At 46.7% G+C, this 16,480-nt stretch overlaps 2 protein-coding genes across 2 annotated transcripts in view; one reads left to right on the top strand and one right to left on the bottom strand.

Annotated features, from left to right (window-relative positions):
* Window positions 1-331: 331 nt before the first annotated feature.
* Window positions 332-8,819, bottom strand: CSUI_004423 (apicomplexan specific related). Its single transcript, XM_068064614.1, has 8 exons — window positions 6,850-8,819; window positions 5,884-6,360; window positions 5,590-5,660; window positions 4,937-5,064; window positions 3,848-4,065; window positions 3,145-3,229; window positions 2,009-2,219; window positions 332-987 (listed from the first exon to the last, which is right to left on the bottom strand). The coding sequence occupies exons 1-8, from the start codon at window positions 7,320-7,322 to the stop codon at window positions 575-577; spliced, it is 2,076 nt and encodes a 691-aa protein (XP_067923402.1). The 5' UTR covers window positions 7,323-8,819; the 3' UTR covers window positions 332-574.
* Window positions 8,820-9,001: 182 nt separating this feature from the next.
* The window catches only part of CSUI_004422, an 8,157-nt gene continuing 678 nt past the window's right edge, over window positions 9,002-16,480 (top strand). Inside the window, exons 1-7 of the mRNA XM_068064613.1 lie at window positions 9,002-10,493; window positions 10,987-11,109; window positions 11,874-11,909; window positions 12,745-12,915; window positions 13,592-13,637; window positions 14,831-14,948; window positions 15,781-15,952. Coding sequence (XP_067923401.1) covers window positions 9,915-10,493; window positions 10,987-11,109; window positions 11,874-11,909; window positions 12,745-12,915; window positions 13,592-13,637; window positions 14,831-14,948; window positions 15,781-15,952 — 1,245 coding nt within the window. The 5' untranslated portion in view covers window positions 9,002-9,914. The remainder of the gene's footprint in view (window positions 10,494-10,986; window positions 11,110-11,873; window positions 11,910-12,744; window positions 12,916-13,591; window positions 13,638-14,830; window positions 14,949-15,780; window positions 15,953-16,480) is intronic.

Below are 16,480 nucleotides of genomic sequence, written 5' to 3'. Positions count from 1 at the left end.
CTCATATGTCCAGTTGCCTCGTAGCTTGCTGATGTAATGTCGTCTTTATGACGAGTGTCTCTGCTCGTCAATTTGGGACGAGAGATGACAGAAGAGTGAATGGCAGTCCTCTGGGACAAATACACAAAGGCGGAAACTCATGAAAGGATCAGGTTTAAAAAAGGCTGAATTGCAGGATGATCACAGAGTTGTAGGTCTTTATGTCCTACCGGGCTCTTCCTGTGTACGTCCAGTGGAAACTCCTTGCGGAGATCCTTCTCTATATGAGAACTTCTACGGCTTTCTCCCTCAGTACCCAGTTGCCAGTCAGTTGGTTAGGTGGACTTCTGCGCTACTGCGCTCCCCGACAAGACTACAAATCTCTTGATTGAAAATAAGTTTCGATTCTTGATAAACCGTGAACTCGGTCAAGTATTTTCCTCTTCTGAATGACTACGTCACTTCAGTTCATTCCTGTAAAGACCACGGCCACTCAATCCTTACTTCACCCCGGAGCATAAAGAGACAGGGATCTCCTAACCACCCCTGTCCTTGTTATCCTCCTTCAAACTCCCTCTCTTGATTCTGTTAGCACTTAGCTGTTCACCGACAGGTTGTAAGATACCCGGCCGTCATGATTTTCTCCGTCTCGTTCAACACACAAAGCTTTTAGAGCATCAACATTCACAGGGCCTCCAGCCAGCATGAGCTCATACTTCAAATTTCCTTCACGATCATAGAGCTGCCAGAATCCTCGTCCTCTCCGAGGAATGCCGTAGGAAGGAGGGAAGATTGGAGAGCTCTCACTAAGAACTCCAGTCTTCTTCGTCACCCCTGTGTTGAAGAAAGAGGAAACAGAATGAGGCAAGAGACTAGAGATCCAGTCAGGACATACAGAGGAACCATTGGCACCACTTCCCAAGGCTGTCTTCCCGATGTGAGGATCTTCCCTAGCAAACAGAGCCAAAGCCTCTGGTGAAGGTATCAGTTGACATCTGGAAGCTCGGGCTGAACACAGAGAAGGAAAGGCATAAGGAGAACAATAATGAATAAAGAGCAGTAATGGAAGTTATGCGTGTCTCCTCGGCTTCAAGAAAAGACTCTCAACACTAAGACAGCTCGAACATACACGCGACGTGTGCTTTGATGGATACATAGTGACAGAAGGACGGATATAAAATCTCCGATACTGTAGTGGGTAAGCTGCAGGAGATACCTCGACAATTACAATATAAGGTAGACTACCGTTGCAGGTATGAACACAGTTAGGTCTACATATGCAGAACGACCGCTTTTCTGTGAAGATGTAGATGCAGATACCACAGAGATAACGCTTTCGACAAAAAACTGCCGCTTGAGTCGTGTCACTACCGTAAACTTCCCTCTCCAGCACTCCACATTTCTCTGTTTGTTACGAGAAGAGAGACGCCAATACCAGAGCTTGTCTCCTGCCTTTTCAAGTATGCAGCACTGGAGCGCAACATATCCGGCTCTGAAGAATTACTCTGATCTTCGCTTTCCTGTCAACACTATCGGAGGTAATCCTCAGCTCTACTCGCCGCCCTCGACCGCGCTACCTTCATGTGGATGCCCCCAGCCGCATAGATAGGTATACGTAGATATATGTATATATATATATATATACATATATATCCACTAGAACTATCTGTATGTTGGTGTGTGTGTATTTATATGCCTGGATACATAGATACAGGTACGTACGTATGATTTACGCACGCGTTCTCAGAAGCAAATCTCTTTGATGAGTGTCTTGCTTGACAGGTGAAAACACTAGAACGTAGACGTACATATCTACACATGCATGCATAGTAAGATATGCGTATGTATCTTGTAAAGCCTCAGCGTGGTACCAAGGCATGACACACATCTTGTTGTTTCAAGAAGCGACCGGGGATTTGTAAGACGTCCATAAACATGCACGCGTCCATCAGGTACATCCTTGGATGCTGGTTGAGCAAAAAGAAGCAATGGCGAGAACTATGAAACTTTGTCCTAGGAGTTCACTTACCAGCTTCACGTGCAGTCTGATGTTTTCTTTCCGCTTGAGCGAAGGCTCGCGTCCAAACCAGATATTTACCAAGCAGGCCTTCTCTCACCATATGATACCTGCGTATATCTACGCCTCCGCTGTTCGTCCCCCCTCTTCTTCTCCCGGAGTGCCGACCGCGGCCTTTCTCCATCTGCCGGTCTAGACGGACGACCTCCACTGTCAGTTGGAGCTTTGGGGAAGTCAACAGAGAGAAGACGAGAAGCAAAAACACACACAAAGAAAAGCCATGAGACACGCAAAGTGGAGAGAGAGAGAAAGAAAGAATGCAACAGACAAGAAGGAAAGAGGATGAAACAAACAGTGGATGATTCCCAAGGAGAGAGGGGGAGCTTCTTAATTTTTCCAGAGAAGAAGCCCGGGCTTTTTTTCAAGGAAGACCCACACCGAGGATAGGGAGGAGACAAAGACAAGGAAAGGACAGAGGAGAGGCATGGGTATACGCATCTCTATAAGTATACGTGGATCTACAAAATGACCACACCTACACACAATCTAAATGTGCCGTACACATGAAGATATATGAATGAGTACTATAGACACGTATATATGTGACATCGCGGTACAGATGTGGACTAGGAGTTGCGTATGTTAATGAGACCGGATGCTTCTGCAGCGGTACTCGGACGAGGCCGGAGACGAAAAAGGAAAACGAAGGCGTTGCTAAAGAACCTGAGTGAAAACAGATAAGCTCTTAAAAGAGAAAAGAAGAGAAGTGTGTAGCCGGCGTCCCGCCTCTTGTCGTTCCACAGAGAAGTGCTCAGTAGCCTGACACCTTCGATTCACTAGTTAGTCAGCTAGCTATTCAGCACGCGGGCACCTGGTGTATGGCTGATAGCTGATAGTCAGGGTTTTGTCGCCGCAACTTGACACCGCAGCATCGCGAAAAGAACCGACCTCAAGTCAGGGCTGAGAAGAACTAGAAAATGTATCCTATCAGGCTCAGTGAAACAGATCTTTTCCAAACCTATTTTCGGAAAGAGAAAGACCGACGATGAACCAATGAAGCTGGACATCATGCAGCCATCGCCTACTCAAAACGGACAACTCTGTAAGAAAAAAAGGATGAGAAGGAAGAGTACAGGAGTTGTCTTTACCTGTCTTAACCGTTGTATAAGAGACTTCATCCAGATCTTTGCACGGTCTTCTGGCTGATGGCGCCACGAGATACTCAGAAGACACCTGTGCCGACAAGAAAGAAGCAAAAAAAGAAAGGAAGAAAGAAAGAAACGCCACCAAGACCCACATGAGATTGTGTCTGTAGAAGCCTTGGATCCGTTCGTCTCCGCCTTTGCAGACACCGCAGAAGAAGAGTAGAAAGAAGGACAACCGAAAAGCAGGAAGCTCTAGAGACGGGAACGGAGAGCGGGGGGCGGGGGGGGAGAGAAGCAGGCCCTGGACTTCTCCACCTATTTCAAACAGATGTATGTATGTACGCATGGATTTATGTATGTATGGATGAATGGGTGTATGTAGGTTTGCTCAGAGTCCATAGAAATAACTGTCATTCCTTGGTCGTTCGCTCCCTCCCCTCTCCGACACCAAATGGATTCTCCAGGTCGCTGACTGTATTCGCAGTCTCTCTTCAGTAGATTTATGAGCTTGTTTGAAACCGCTCCCGCATTACAAACACTCCTGGGAGCTCATCTTCTTCCTTCGAATACTATGAGAATACATATATATACATTCTCGAACATGGCTACATTCTTAGACAGTACATACTGCGAGCAACTGTGAAGGAAAAAGAAGCTGAAGTGGATAAGTATCATCTCGAGGAAGACGACGAGGGAGGGGACTTACATGAAAGTCTCTACGTATACATGCGAACCAGGTAGACCATGCCATTTATGTATACTTCCTCTTTCCGCAGTGCCTGGTAACATTTCGTATCCCTCAGCAAGAAAGGGAGATAAAGAAAGAAAAGCAGATGCGAAAAGAGGAATCGCACAGCTCTCAAAGAAATGGTCAACTTCCCGAGACACCCAGTTGTGTACGTCCTCTGGAGGTATGCTACTGCCCTGCGGAACAAGGGGAGAAACGAGAGCAACCAGAAGAAAAGAAGATGAAAAGTGCGACCGAAACAGAAAAGCAACGGCGAAAGCAGCAAACCGGTGCAGAATGAGAAGCACGAAGTAGGCGAAAGAAGAGATCTAGACAGGTATCATGAAAAAAGGACAAGACGAAAGACGTATATACGACCGAGCGTATATGTGCGCACGTGTGTACGTACTGGCGCACTGGAGAGCCTTGCATGTATGTGGGACAGGTGTCTATACCCCTGCTGTACTCCTCTTACGTGCAGAGAGATTAAAAAACACTAGAACGACTTGATGCAAAGGAATGACAAAGAAGAAGAAGAAAAAGCTCGAAAGTCCTTTGTGCCCAAAAAAGATTACGCGATACCCGGACATAGACGTACAGGGGAATACATGGACAGCACCACGCCGCACAAACGAGTCATCGACTCATCCTCTTTAGGAAGAGCGAAGAAGAAGAGATGATCATGACTTCTTACTAGCATCATCCTTTTGAAAAGCAGACAGATAACTAGAAAAGAGGAAGAAAGAAAGACAGACAAGGGGACTGTAGCTCATCGAATTTTTCTTGTGAGTTTCTCGTAACGGAGAATGCGAAGCCTGAATTGCTAGAGCCTCAGAAAAAAGAAGATCCCGGAAAGACAGGGCAGAGAGGAGTCTTTTACCTGTCTTTACATCGCAATTGCCTTATCTCCGGTATCTACAACGATCTCCCCACTGGCATGGACAGCCGTTCTCAATAGGGTGTGGAAAAGAACTCGGTAGACAACAAGGCCAGTACTACTCGTACTGCCCGAGCTTTTGCTGGCTAATATAGTGCGGCATCTACCCTTGTCTATCCTTGCACATTTACCTGAGCAAGCTCTTCAAAGTAGTCCTGTAGATACACCCGAAGGAGTCTGTCACCGGGGGGAGCTGAAGTTATGCTTGCATCCCTTGAACCTCCTAGGCATTCTCGAACTGCTCGAGTGAGGCCTACGTCTTTCAGATCAAAGAAAAAAGAAAGTACACTCACCCAGGTAAGTCACGACGACAAAACAGTTCTGCCCGCAGGGTGTCGAGGACTTTTTCTTATCTCTCTATCCTTCCTCTCTCCGTGTCTCCATGTATCTAACTAAGAAACCTGACTGTTTATATCTTGCCGTGCCGTTTCTCCTTTTCAACTGAACCGTCGAGGTCTTCTGCTGGCTCACACAGAAGGGTACTCCGGAGGCTCGGTGTCTAGAAACATATGGCCAGGAGAGAGAAACGTATAGAGACGCACCTCCATATGGTCTGCATGTATGTGCTGTTTACTCTCTACTTAATTGTTATGTAGATGGTATTAGTTCCGTCTTTGTATGCGCACAAGGAGAATGCTGCCGTACTGAGGGACTGTGACCTTGTTTAGAAGAAGACATACAACTAAGGAGAGCGGCTCTTTCATTTGTGTCTGTTCGCCCTCTGAAGAGAAAGATGGAGTAGAGAGGCGAGAGAAGAAGGTGAAAAGAAGGAGACTGAACCTACAGTTATATCCGAGGTATTCTTGGAGATCTTGAATGAGCCAGCTCTCCTCCCGTGTTTCTCCTGATGTAACCCTACAGGACAAAATACGAAATAGAGAATACAAAGCAGTATGGTACGTCCGTATGTATGTGCGCGCGGTCAGAGCGAAAGACACTCTACTGCTGGCGTCGATTCAACCGCTTACTAGAGGCAAGCCAGGCTCAACATGGAACCTCGTATGCTATATGTACACGGAGATAGATAGATAGATTGATAGATAGATAGATAGTATCGTCCCGCTATCGACATGATTACCTTTGAGTCCAGTAGATATGTTTGATAAGAGAGGAGGTCCAGACGTAGACACTTTTTTGGGGCGTGAAGCTGGACGACGAACAGCAGCAGGAATATCCAATGCATGCGCGGACATAGTCGACTACACTTGTCCTTGTGTTTAGTCCCTGAGCTCCCGCCAGATAAGCACACCCGAACTTATAGAGACTCAAAGGAGAGGTAGTGCGCTCCGTGTGTTTCTCTGTGTAAGCTAATTGCAACACTGAGTGCTTCTTTGTAAGACGACGTCCTAAGTCGGACGGGACAGGGAGAGGTGGAGGGGCAATGAAGTCCATGGTATCTTCGAGATTCTCATTAACTCGAAGAGAAGAAGAGAACACCCCCGAACCGTAATCTTCTTCCTGTGGAGCTTCGTAAACATTGAAGTGATGAAAGAAAAACATCTCTGCCGTTGTCTCCAGGGTCTTCTTCCCCAGTTCTACGAAGTGCTCGAAGAGCCTAGGGGACAAAAGAAAGAAAACAACAGAGCCACATCCACGAAGAAACGGCGGTTTCTCAAAGATGGAAAGACGGTGAAAGACATGGGCTGCGCAGTGTGGCTTGCATTCTACCCATGGTGGAGAAATGAACGGAAAAAAAGGTTGCCCTGTAAGGTCTCTATCTTGACAAGCAGCGAGTTCCACCCTCTTCACACTGACCTAAATTTAGATGTAGAGTTACATAAATGTGTGTGTCGCTATGTTAAGACAGAAAGATTTATCCAGTTGGTGTACATGCGCCACGTAGACAGGTGCATGCGTACCCGCAGTGGCTACCCAGGATGCAGTGTAAGGTTGTGTAGAAGATCCATTTGAGTGGGGATAGCGACAAAAAAGAAATTATTTCGTTGGCGTTATTGAGAGTGGTAGTAAGACTTCAAGGTACGAAACTGCTCGCCAAAACACATCGTCTATACATACATGCATGCATAGATATATACATACATACCCAATTCCATCCTTGGTGACAGGTATAAAGCAAGCTTCAAAATCTGCGTCACTTAAATCTTTGTCTTCAAGGCCAAACCAACTTCTTAGATCAAACCAGGTGCGACATTTTTGACTGCTACAAAGCATCTGGTCAGCTTTCTGTCTCCTTCTCCTGTGTTCCTCGTCTGCCGTTTCTTTCTTCTTATCTTTCCTGTCTAGTCCAACTCCAGCTCCGAATAGTCCTCCATGGGCGTTTTTCTTCTCCGCCTCTTCGTCCAGCCCCTCGGCCTCCTCCCACTTCGAAGCTTCAGCTTCTAGCAGAGCAGCCCACATAGAGGGATGGTAATCATCGTCGTCATCTTCTCCCGCGTTCCTTCCTTTCAAAAACACTTTCTTTCTCAGAGGGAGAGGCTTAGGCTTGAATGGACAGCTTCGACAATGAGGGAGACGAGAGGCCGAGGGCGAGAGCACCAGAGACGCTGTGGAAGTCATTCTCGTGAAGAAGAACGAGTAGGTACAACTGTCTGTGGGATCTGTAGGTAACTATTCATAAATGCTTGTAGGGCTGTAGGATGGCCTTATGAGGAGAAAAGAGAGAGAGAAAGTGAAGAGGAAGAAGGAAGAGGCCATGTTAAGACTTCAACAGGAAATAAAATAAACGAAAGAAAGGAAATTGAAGATGCAAAGGTGATGGATGCGAAAAAAATAAACTTGACAGAAGTGAAAGAGACCAGACAGAGACGTCGGAGGAGAGTGATTGAGAACGAGGACTCCCTTTCACAGAGAAACGCAGTATTTAATTTAGGAATGAAAGAAGGATGATACACAAGAAGGAAATGAGGAAGAAGAGAGATCCGGGCTTATTACAGACAAACTGATATAACTCTGGGGCGAAGACAAGTGTAGAGGCGATACTGCACATGCATCTACAGGGGATGGCCTTATAGATCCCTCTTTCGGGACAGGGATCTATTCCTTACATACTTACTGTGCAGACAGATAGTTAACCGGAGGTGTCCACGTATATACAAACGGGCATCTGCATAGAAAGAGAATGAGTAGAGAAAGTGGTAGTAGAAGAAAGGCAACGGAAAGGAGACAAGAACGAAAAAGAAAAAACTCTTTATAGACGAGCTTTTACCCATCTATTTAAAAGAAGGGAGAGACTAGACATGTACGTGTATGAGGCCACCCTCAGAAGGACGGTATCATAACTGAGTAAAGCTCTTCTAAGTTTTTGGCTTCTGCAGACCAACGAGTACTTGGAGGAGATTTTCTTTCACTGCGAAACAAAGACAGGAGAAAGAATTCTGTGGAAGGCGTAGACAAGCGGAAACGCCTTTTCCTGGGTACCTTCGAGGCTCTCCTTTATCTCTGGCCTAGGAATTCCCATAGATGTGTCCTCTTGCTATGAGAAGAAGAAGAGTAATCAAGGAATGCAAGAGTGGAAAGATCTCTTCACTCTGTATCACCCGCATGCCTTCCAGTCTGACGGCCTCCTCGGGTTGACGAGACGTTCTTCGTCCACAGGCACCCGCGACAAATGAAAAAAGCACAAGTAAAAGAAGAAATGAATAAAGAGGTAGCTGGACGAGTCATAGAAGAGAAAAAGAGAGGAAACAGGAGAAGAGAAAAGACCGCATCTGAGTCTTTCGGAGGTGTAGGAAACCAGCTAGTAGTAGCTAGCTGAATGACTCTGGGGGGGAAAAACGGCCGTGTCTTGGAGGGACTTCTTTTGCAGAAGGAGAGACACAACTTTCAACAGTATGTACTCACCCCCCTTCATCAGAGAGAACGAAGGAGAGAAAAGAAGGGTTGTTTTTACAAAAGTGACAAAAAACAGAGTTAGTTTTCTCAGTCACCGTAGAAGAACACTTCGCCCTCAAAGCGGGACGCCCGCCAACCCCGATGGTGTATGTTCACAAAGTTTCTGCTTAGCAGCAAGTTCTCTTGAACCTCCAGTATCTCTATCTCTCTCTCAAAGACGTCTGCTGGTTCTGAGAAACGAAGCGAGCACGGGCCCGTTTTGCTCGGGCTCGGTTCTCCGAAGATGGCAGCGAGCTGTTTCTTTCAGTCAAGCATGCCGTTCAGCTACTACTCTCACTCTCCCGGCTGTCTTTTTCACTGCATGCATGCGAAGAGTTTTTATGAAGGGAGGTAAAAGCTTTTCGAGCAGCAGAAAAACGGTATCTTATTAATCAGTTCCCAGCCCAAAAGAAGGAGTACTTAGAGCAGCTCTCCACCAATTTGCACTGTATGTTTTCCTCAATCGTCGGTTGACAACTGTGATATGGAAGCTCACCTTCTTGATATGCAGATAGATGTGTACCCTTCATTGTAAGACAAGTTACGAAGCATGTTGTGCTATCCAGTAAGCGAGGCTGCTTCTTATCCTCCTCCAGTCGTTTTCATCTTTCCTAATTCTATTCCTTTGTTTCATCGTTCTGTACAACCTTCTCCTCTTTCTGTCTTCTCCCATCAGCCAACCACTTTTCATTCACAGGGGTTCCATGAAGGACATCAACATGGAGGCTTCAGGGAAGCGGGTTGACGACAAAGAAGCAGCACTTGTGACGTTTTCCTGTACCTTGTCATGCTGCTTCCACGAAACCTAAGAAAGTTCTATGTTCTTCTCTGACTCTCTCCCAGTCAACCACGTCATGGCCTACATGTCGATGCCTCTACACAGTCGGATTACCTAGGCACGGAATCCTCGCCCTCGCAGCTACGACAAGTCCATCTCATTCATCCTAAGGCATCAGGAGAACAAGGGGCATACAGCCGATTCCACGAAGAGGCTACGTGTAACTGAGGGGGGTCGTCGTGTTTTTTTCAATTTCGAAGAGGGAGGTGGGAGGAAAGGAAGAGGGAGGGGGTGAGGCAGTTTGGCGTAAACGTTTCTCGTCTTCTATAGGACGAGGCAGGTAGCTAAGCAGCCCACCCGTCACGCTCCCCTCTTTCGCTTGGAGCAAGTAAAAGACAGACGAAGGACACATGAGAGAGCAAGATCGATAGATACACTTTGAACTTCTCTTTACTATTCTCTGTCGGCATAAAGATATGCACGAAAAGATCTTGTAGTGTATGCCTGTGTATATATACATGTGGATGCGCATGTGTAGTTGTTCCCGGTGGATGATGTCATTCAAAAACCGTATCGGTTCATGGCGTCGCCCGACAGGGCCTCAGCCAACCGATCTTCTTTACCCTCCTGCCTCTCCATCCACCTATCCTTCTTCTTCTTCTCCTGGTTGGTCCATTTATTCTTCTTCGTCTTCAACTAGTACTCAAGACAAGTATCGACCTCTGTCTCCTTGGAATCCTGGGCCCGGAGATGTCGATGGGGGTCTAGGGCCCCGAGCTCTCAATCTTTTCAACTCGACCTTCCGTCCCGGTACACCCTCATCTGGCTCATCAAGAGAAGAAGAACAAGATGAACTGTCTTCGTCAGACTCAACTCCCTACTTTCCTTCTTCTTTCTCTTCGTCTTCTTTTCATGAAAGGAGGCCCGATCACGCAGAAAATGAAGGAGGTCTCTTTGAAGACTTTCAGCCGCGTACACATTTCAATCTAGATCGATCCATTACTTGGTTCCCTCCCCATATGACCAAAGCAACGCTAGCTATCGACAAGTGCTACAAACACATCGACTGTCTTCTCGAGGTATGTCCTCACAGCCACCGACAGTGGTATCGACGTTACACAGGGATGTCCCCGTACTGGCGCTAGGAGGAGTCTTGATGCTAGTCATGTTCGACGCTCTCTTCGGCAACTCAAGACAAGTGGGGGGGATTCCTCTTGAGCTTTTCCCACCTGGCATTTTATCAAGCGGTACAAGCCTTCTCGTTCTTCTTCTGTTTTAGTTCTTTCTTTCTCTCTCTCTCTCCTTCAGTTATACTCACACAGCTTGGCATCGCATATCCTTGTGCTGGTACTAGGGACGTATTGTGGAGCTATCAACACTTGCGTCCACCTGGGCTTCTTTTACTTCGTCTTGCTCTTTTCTTCTGTTCCTCCGTCGAGACTTTGCTTGCATTCTGGAGACTCCTTCTTAAGTTTGAAGGAAGGAGACCCGACATGACGAAGAAGACTCTCCGAGTTATTGATATCTCTTTCCGTGCTCTTGTGGTGTATGTACACTTCATAACTCTTACAGGTGAGAGACGCTCGAGCTCCCTTAACGTGCAGTAGTTCCTTCTTAACTTCGAAACTTCCTTCTTCAGTTCAACGCCTCGTCATTCTCAATAAAGCGGATCTCGTTCCTAGACGAGACGCTCTCGTAAGTCTTCCTCTCTCTCCGTGGCTTCTTCTGGCTTTGCACTCATCTGCGTACGTTTGTGGCTATCTAAATGAGGGACCGCGGACTATCTGGTTTGGTAGCGGTTCCGTCAGCGTCGGTAAAGGATAGATAGATAGGTCGATCTGCATACTGTGTTGCACGTGTGCTTGTACGTATATTCCTATAGATTGGCAGGTCAGTGTGTATACCGAGTATAAAAGAAGGAATGCGTAGGGAGAAGGAGGGAGTGTTTTTTCTGCTAGAGGCTTGTCGTGGTTGCTTTCTCCGTGTAAGGAAGTCCGGCCACATAAATAAGTACACTGGAAAAAGCCGAGGTGTTTTCCTTCTCCTTCTCGTCGGAGATTGTGTTCACTTACGCGACTTCATACACAACAGCAGATATAAGGTAGATACAAAGACACGTATGTCAAGGATCACTCGTCTCCACGTGTGAGTGTGCAAATTGACAGAGAAGAGAGACGGAGAAAGGAAAAAGACGCATGTAGAAGGATAGACATGTGGATGGGTCTACACACATTTGCAGAAAGCCGATGTGTGTGTTCTTCTTTATATATGTGTACACGCATAGTCGCGTTTTTGACTGTAAGAACTAGGATAGATCGAGGAAGATCGTAGGCTCCGCTGAGAGAAGGCCGAGCCGGTCCCTTATTGAAGACGCGGGCATACCCGTGCGTTCGTCAGGTTGAGTGTATGCGCTTTCTTCTTTTCTCCTTTTTGTGACTGGTTTCTCTGCCTCCTGTTAGCGGGCCCGGTCCCTTATTGAAGACGCAGGGATTCCCGTGAGTCCCTCAGTTTGAGTGTATGCGCTTTCTTCTTTTCTCCTTTTTCATTGCCGTTTTATACGGCTGCCCTTTCCCTTCTTGTTAGTCACAAGCTGGTGTGCGTGTACTGTCCACCGGAGTTGTCGAGCTTTCGAACGGATTCATAGCTTACAGCGTGAAGGCTTTTCTTTGATTCTTTGCTCGTCCTTTCAGTTTAAAGATTCTCTCTGCTTCACGGTATATCAGTCTGACGCGACTCTAGATAGAAAGACCGAGTCTGCGCACGAATAGATTCAATGCGTGTGCTGTCTAGTCGCGGGGTAGTCGTCGAGTGAACTGTACTGTCTTCTCTAAAAAACACTTTCCTCTTCTGCTTCGGGAAACGGACAGGAAAGTCGGTATGTGGGTGAGATGAGGAGAGCTGCACCTCCTCAGTAGTTTTCGATACTCAGCGACTGGGATTGCACGCAGTTCTTAGTTTTCTTTGGGTCTTCCCCCCCCCTTCTCTCAATCTCCCATGATGCTTCTTGTGCTCTTTGTAGCAGTGCGTACGAAGTTGCCATAGCATAGTAGAAAAGAGATCACGACTCTCTGCGGGAAAGCGGGTGATAGTCGTAACTGATGCTTTACCGCTGCCCCTCGGTTCTCCTTCAGACAGATAGATGCGTATGACATTTATCTTTCTCTGTATGTGTGTCACCATCTGGCTATGGTCTGCATTCAGTTGAAGAAAAGGCACGAGGATTACCCGGTTACACTACCGGTATAGGATAGCCTGTGCGAATCATGTCTGGTTTCCATGCATGTCTCCAGTCTGTAGATCTTTGTTTGTCTCGTGTTGTTTGTTCCGTAGTGTCTGTTGACGTGTGCCCCTCAGTTGAAGAAAGTCTCAACTATAACAGATTTCGCGGTGAAGTCTATACGCCCGCGTTTCAAGACTGTAGGCATCTGGATGATGCTTGCTGGGCTACCCAATACAGGAAAATCTTCTCTCTTAAATGCTATGAAGAAAATCGCAATCAACGTAAGTTACACACATCATCATATCGATTCGCTTTAACTACAGCTATTGATACCTAGATACATAGTCTTTTCTTATCTGTCGCCGATACCAAGCGTGCGATATCTACATGACCCACCACACACGTTCTTAGGATTCTCTCACGTATGATCGATACGTACACATATGAAACGCGTACGCTATGCCTTCTCTTTTACACGTCTATAAATGTATATACGTCATCATATCTGTGTATTTATACAATCATACATAGGGGTGTTGCTACCTGTGGAGAAGGACTGCCACGCGTCCACTTCAGATATGTAAGTAGGGTGCACGCGTGTCTATATGTATGTGTACATAGCACGCATAACATTTGTGTGCGTCGGGTGAAGCGTACCCGACTATGCAAACTGGGAGAAATACGATCAAACATCACACTTGCAAGTGAGAAATAGGGAGAGGCAGAGAAAGGAGGCATTCAGGAAAACAGGGGGCATCGTGTCCATGAAGATAGTGCAACAAGATGAGGAGAAGTGAGTGAAAAGTGAAGATTCTCTGACTGAAGCCGAGAGCGTTTGTTCTTTCCTGACATTAGGTAGGATGTTTGGAACTGAGGGAAGTTTTCTTCTATTTTCTGTGAGTCACACTGACGAGTAGGTCTGTTTCCTGAGTGATGCTCTTATGTTTCGTGTGCTAGGCGTCTCGCTTTGGTCGGCTTGATAACAAAATCGTCGAGGGAGTTAGTGAGTAGTATCCTGATCCCGATGCTGATGAACATGTCGCTTTCGTATTGGCTTCCTGGTCTCCTCCTACTAAGAGATCTTGCCGTCTTCTCTCGTCTGTCCTCCTCTGTTATTTGCTTAATTTCACTCATTCCCCCCTTTGCTTTTACACAGAGGCAGCGCTCAATGTTCCTCCCGGAAAGAATGCGTGCACGCATGACGTCCTCATCATAATAGCTATCATAGCATAAGAGTAAATCTCACGAAGCTTTTCTTTCTTGGACTTTCTATCACCATAAGCTGGAAACAAAAACAGATGGACGGACTGTTAGTGACGCCCCTTACCGACGGAAAGAAAAGGCTATGATAGAGTGTGGTGTATTTCTCCATTGTTTCTGGTCTCAAAATTTTGAAGAAGCTTGGAAAAAACATATAAAGCTTTCAGAACTGTGAAGAAAAAAACAGATATTAGCAAGAATGAAAAGGAAGAAAAGAAGGAGGAAAGGCGAGGGTGTTCTCCGAGACGTGACGACAAATAACAAAGCCAATAATGATGTCTGTTTGAGAAGACTACATGAGCGCATATGCACTGTTCGGTGTTTCAGGGCGTCTGTTCATTACCTTCTCTCAGCGCCTTCCCTCAGTCTTTCTCGGTTTTGTGTCTAGATACTCGGACTAAGGAGAAGAATAGGGTCGGCGCTATGTGACTTCTGTTTGGTTCTGAGTTGCTGAAGGTGGAGGCGGTATTATATGCATACGGAGGACGGCTAAAGACCTAGGCGCTTTTTGAATTCGTCTCTCGTGTTCATAGCTCCGGTTTGCTTTCGTTGCAAAGCGGAATGCCTGTTCGGTGATGAATCGGCAGGGGGATGGGCGTTTCCTTTCTAGAATGTCTCCAGACTTTTGTGCTCTCTTCCATGTTCTAGGGAGTGCTTTTACCTACTATCGTATTTTCAATCTCCCTATAGATTTGCGAGATTGATGGCTTCTACACCAGTCGGCTCGCTCGTTCCGTTTCTTTAGGAGCTGTCCCTCTTCGTTGTTGTGGTTCATTCTGTCCCAGTGCCGACAGTTATATCGTCGTCTTTCTAACAGCCATCACAATACAGATGCCCAGGTATTGTTGGTATGTTTCTGAGTGTTTCCTCTTTTGGCGTGGCATTTTATGCTGCATAGACGCCTATGTGTGTCTGGACTGACATGAATGCTAATAGAGAGGACGAAAGCAAAAGAGGGAAAAGCGGCTGGAGTCACGAAGGAGGTGTCAGTGTTTCAGATTTCAAATCGGCCTAGGCTTTATTGTTACGATACCCCTGGGATCATGCTACCTAAGTAATGCTACGTCAGGATGCATACACACTCTCATCGTACGAGTGTCCATATCACGTGTCAATTGTGTGCTTAGACGTAGTATGTCGTGTGTGTCTATGTATGTATCTCTCGTAATATGTGTATATACAGGTTATCTCATGCATGTGTATACAGAACCGCGTATATACATTTGTGAAGTGTCTGCCACACACCTCTGTTTAGTTCTGTTAACTCATACGTATGAGGTTATATTTGCGCACATATCTGTGGGACGCGACGCCGTGTTTCAAGCGTACGTACACGTTGGCTACTGGGGTGGTGCGGCAAATCCTCAGTTTTCGGTTCACGGTGTGCGGAGGATAGGGATTTGCCATAAGCACATTTGCGTAGTTTTTTGTGTTTAGCTGCTCGCCGCGCAACTCATTCTAGGCTGGAATTTAGTCTGCATGCGCTGATCTGTGCGTGGGTTATTTCTTTATCTCCAGACTCGGTACATGCCCGGAACATCTCATTCGTGTCGTTGCTTCTCGGGAACTCCATCTCTTAGCCGCGTGATGGCATAGCATGGAGTGATACATGAGCCGCGAGGCAACGTCATCTAGCCGAATCTTTTTCTGTTGCTTCGAGCCCGCTGAAGCACTACGGTGTTTGTTTTCAATGTCCCAGTTTCTTCGGTATCCGGGCTAGCAGCCATATGGGTTGTCATAGTGGAGCAGTAGGGCAGTTGAACTGTCTGCCTTTCAGCAGTCTGGTCTCACCACCTGGTTTTTCCTGGGAAGCCCTTTCCTTCTGTGGATGGATGTGCTTCAGCTGGTGGGAGGAGGTTTTGGCTTTTGCATGTGTTTTTTCTTAGGATGAAAGATCTCGAAACCAATCTAAAGCTGGCTGCCCTGGGATGTGTCAATGATCACAAGGCCGGGGAAATGTATGTGGCGGACTATATTCTCTATCACCTTAATCGCATGAGACGCTTTGACTACGTTCGTGTGCTTGGCTTACCCGGCCCGAGTAACGATATCCAGGAGGTAGGAAAGGTATACACACCGGCCAGACTGGGAGTGACAGAACCTGTCGGGAATTGAGTGCGCACAGGCGGGTATGCGGTGGCGAGGAGGAGGAAAGGAATATCTGACTCTTCTTTCTTCCTTCCATTTGATCACCTGCAGATGTGCGCAGCCCCGCCTGTGAAGCATCTGTTCAGTCATCGAGTAGAGACACTAGTAGACAGCGCGGCTGGGGGAAGGGCTCGGAGCGTCATAGTAATAAGTGGAGTAAAACAGACATCCCGGAGATCATCAGTTTCTTCCCCTCGGGTGTCTGCAGATGGACAAGGCGGAACGGCGGCGATTCCTGATTTTTTTTTTCGCGGTGTTAGCGCGAGATCCTACTGCTTTCCTTGTAGTTTACCTCTTTAGGTATCCGTTCTCGTCGTGGCTGGACCGATACCTTTCTTAACTCACACTGATACCTGTCCGTCTGCGGGCTGTCAACATACATACGTCTATACTCGAGCACCTTTGCAGCAACACTATGTAAAACCTCATACTCTACTG

Source organism: Cystoisospora suis (assembly GCF_002600585.1).
Source record: "Cystoisospora suis strain Wien I chromosome Unknown contig_2069, whole genome shotgun sequence".
Taxonomy (NCBI): Eukaryota; Apicomplexa; class Conoidasida; order Eucoccidiorida; family Sarcocystidae; genus Cystoisospora; species Cystoisospora suis.
This window is presented reverse-complemented; position numbering and strand designations above follow the sequence as displayed.

Bases quoted from the DNA above. Each gene is read 5' to 3' on its own strand.
- CSUI_004423 (XM_068064614.1), bottom strand. From the start codon at position 7,322: ATGACTTCCACAGCGTCTCTGGTGCTCTCGCCCTCGGCCTCTCGTCTC. The intron at 5,661-5,883 runs GTAATCATGTCG...TTTGTCCTGTAG, and splicing joins CATATCTACTGGACTCAAAG to GGTTACATCAGGAGAAACAC. The intron at 4,066-4,936 runs GTAAATGTGCAA...CTTGTTCCGCAG, and splicing joins ACTTTGAAGAGCTTGCTCAG to GGCAGTAGCATACCTCCAGA.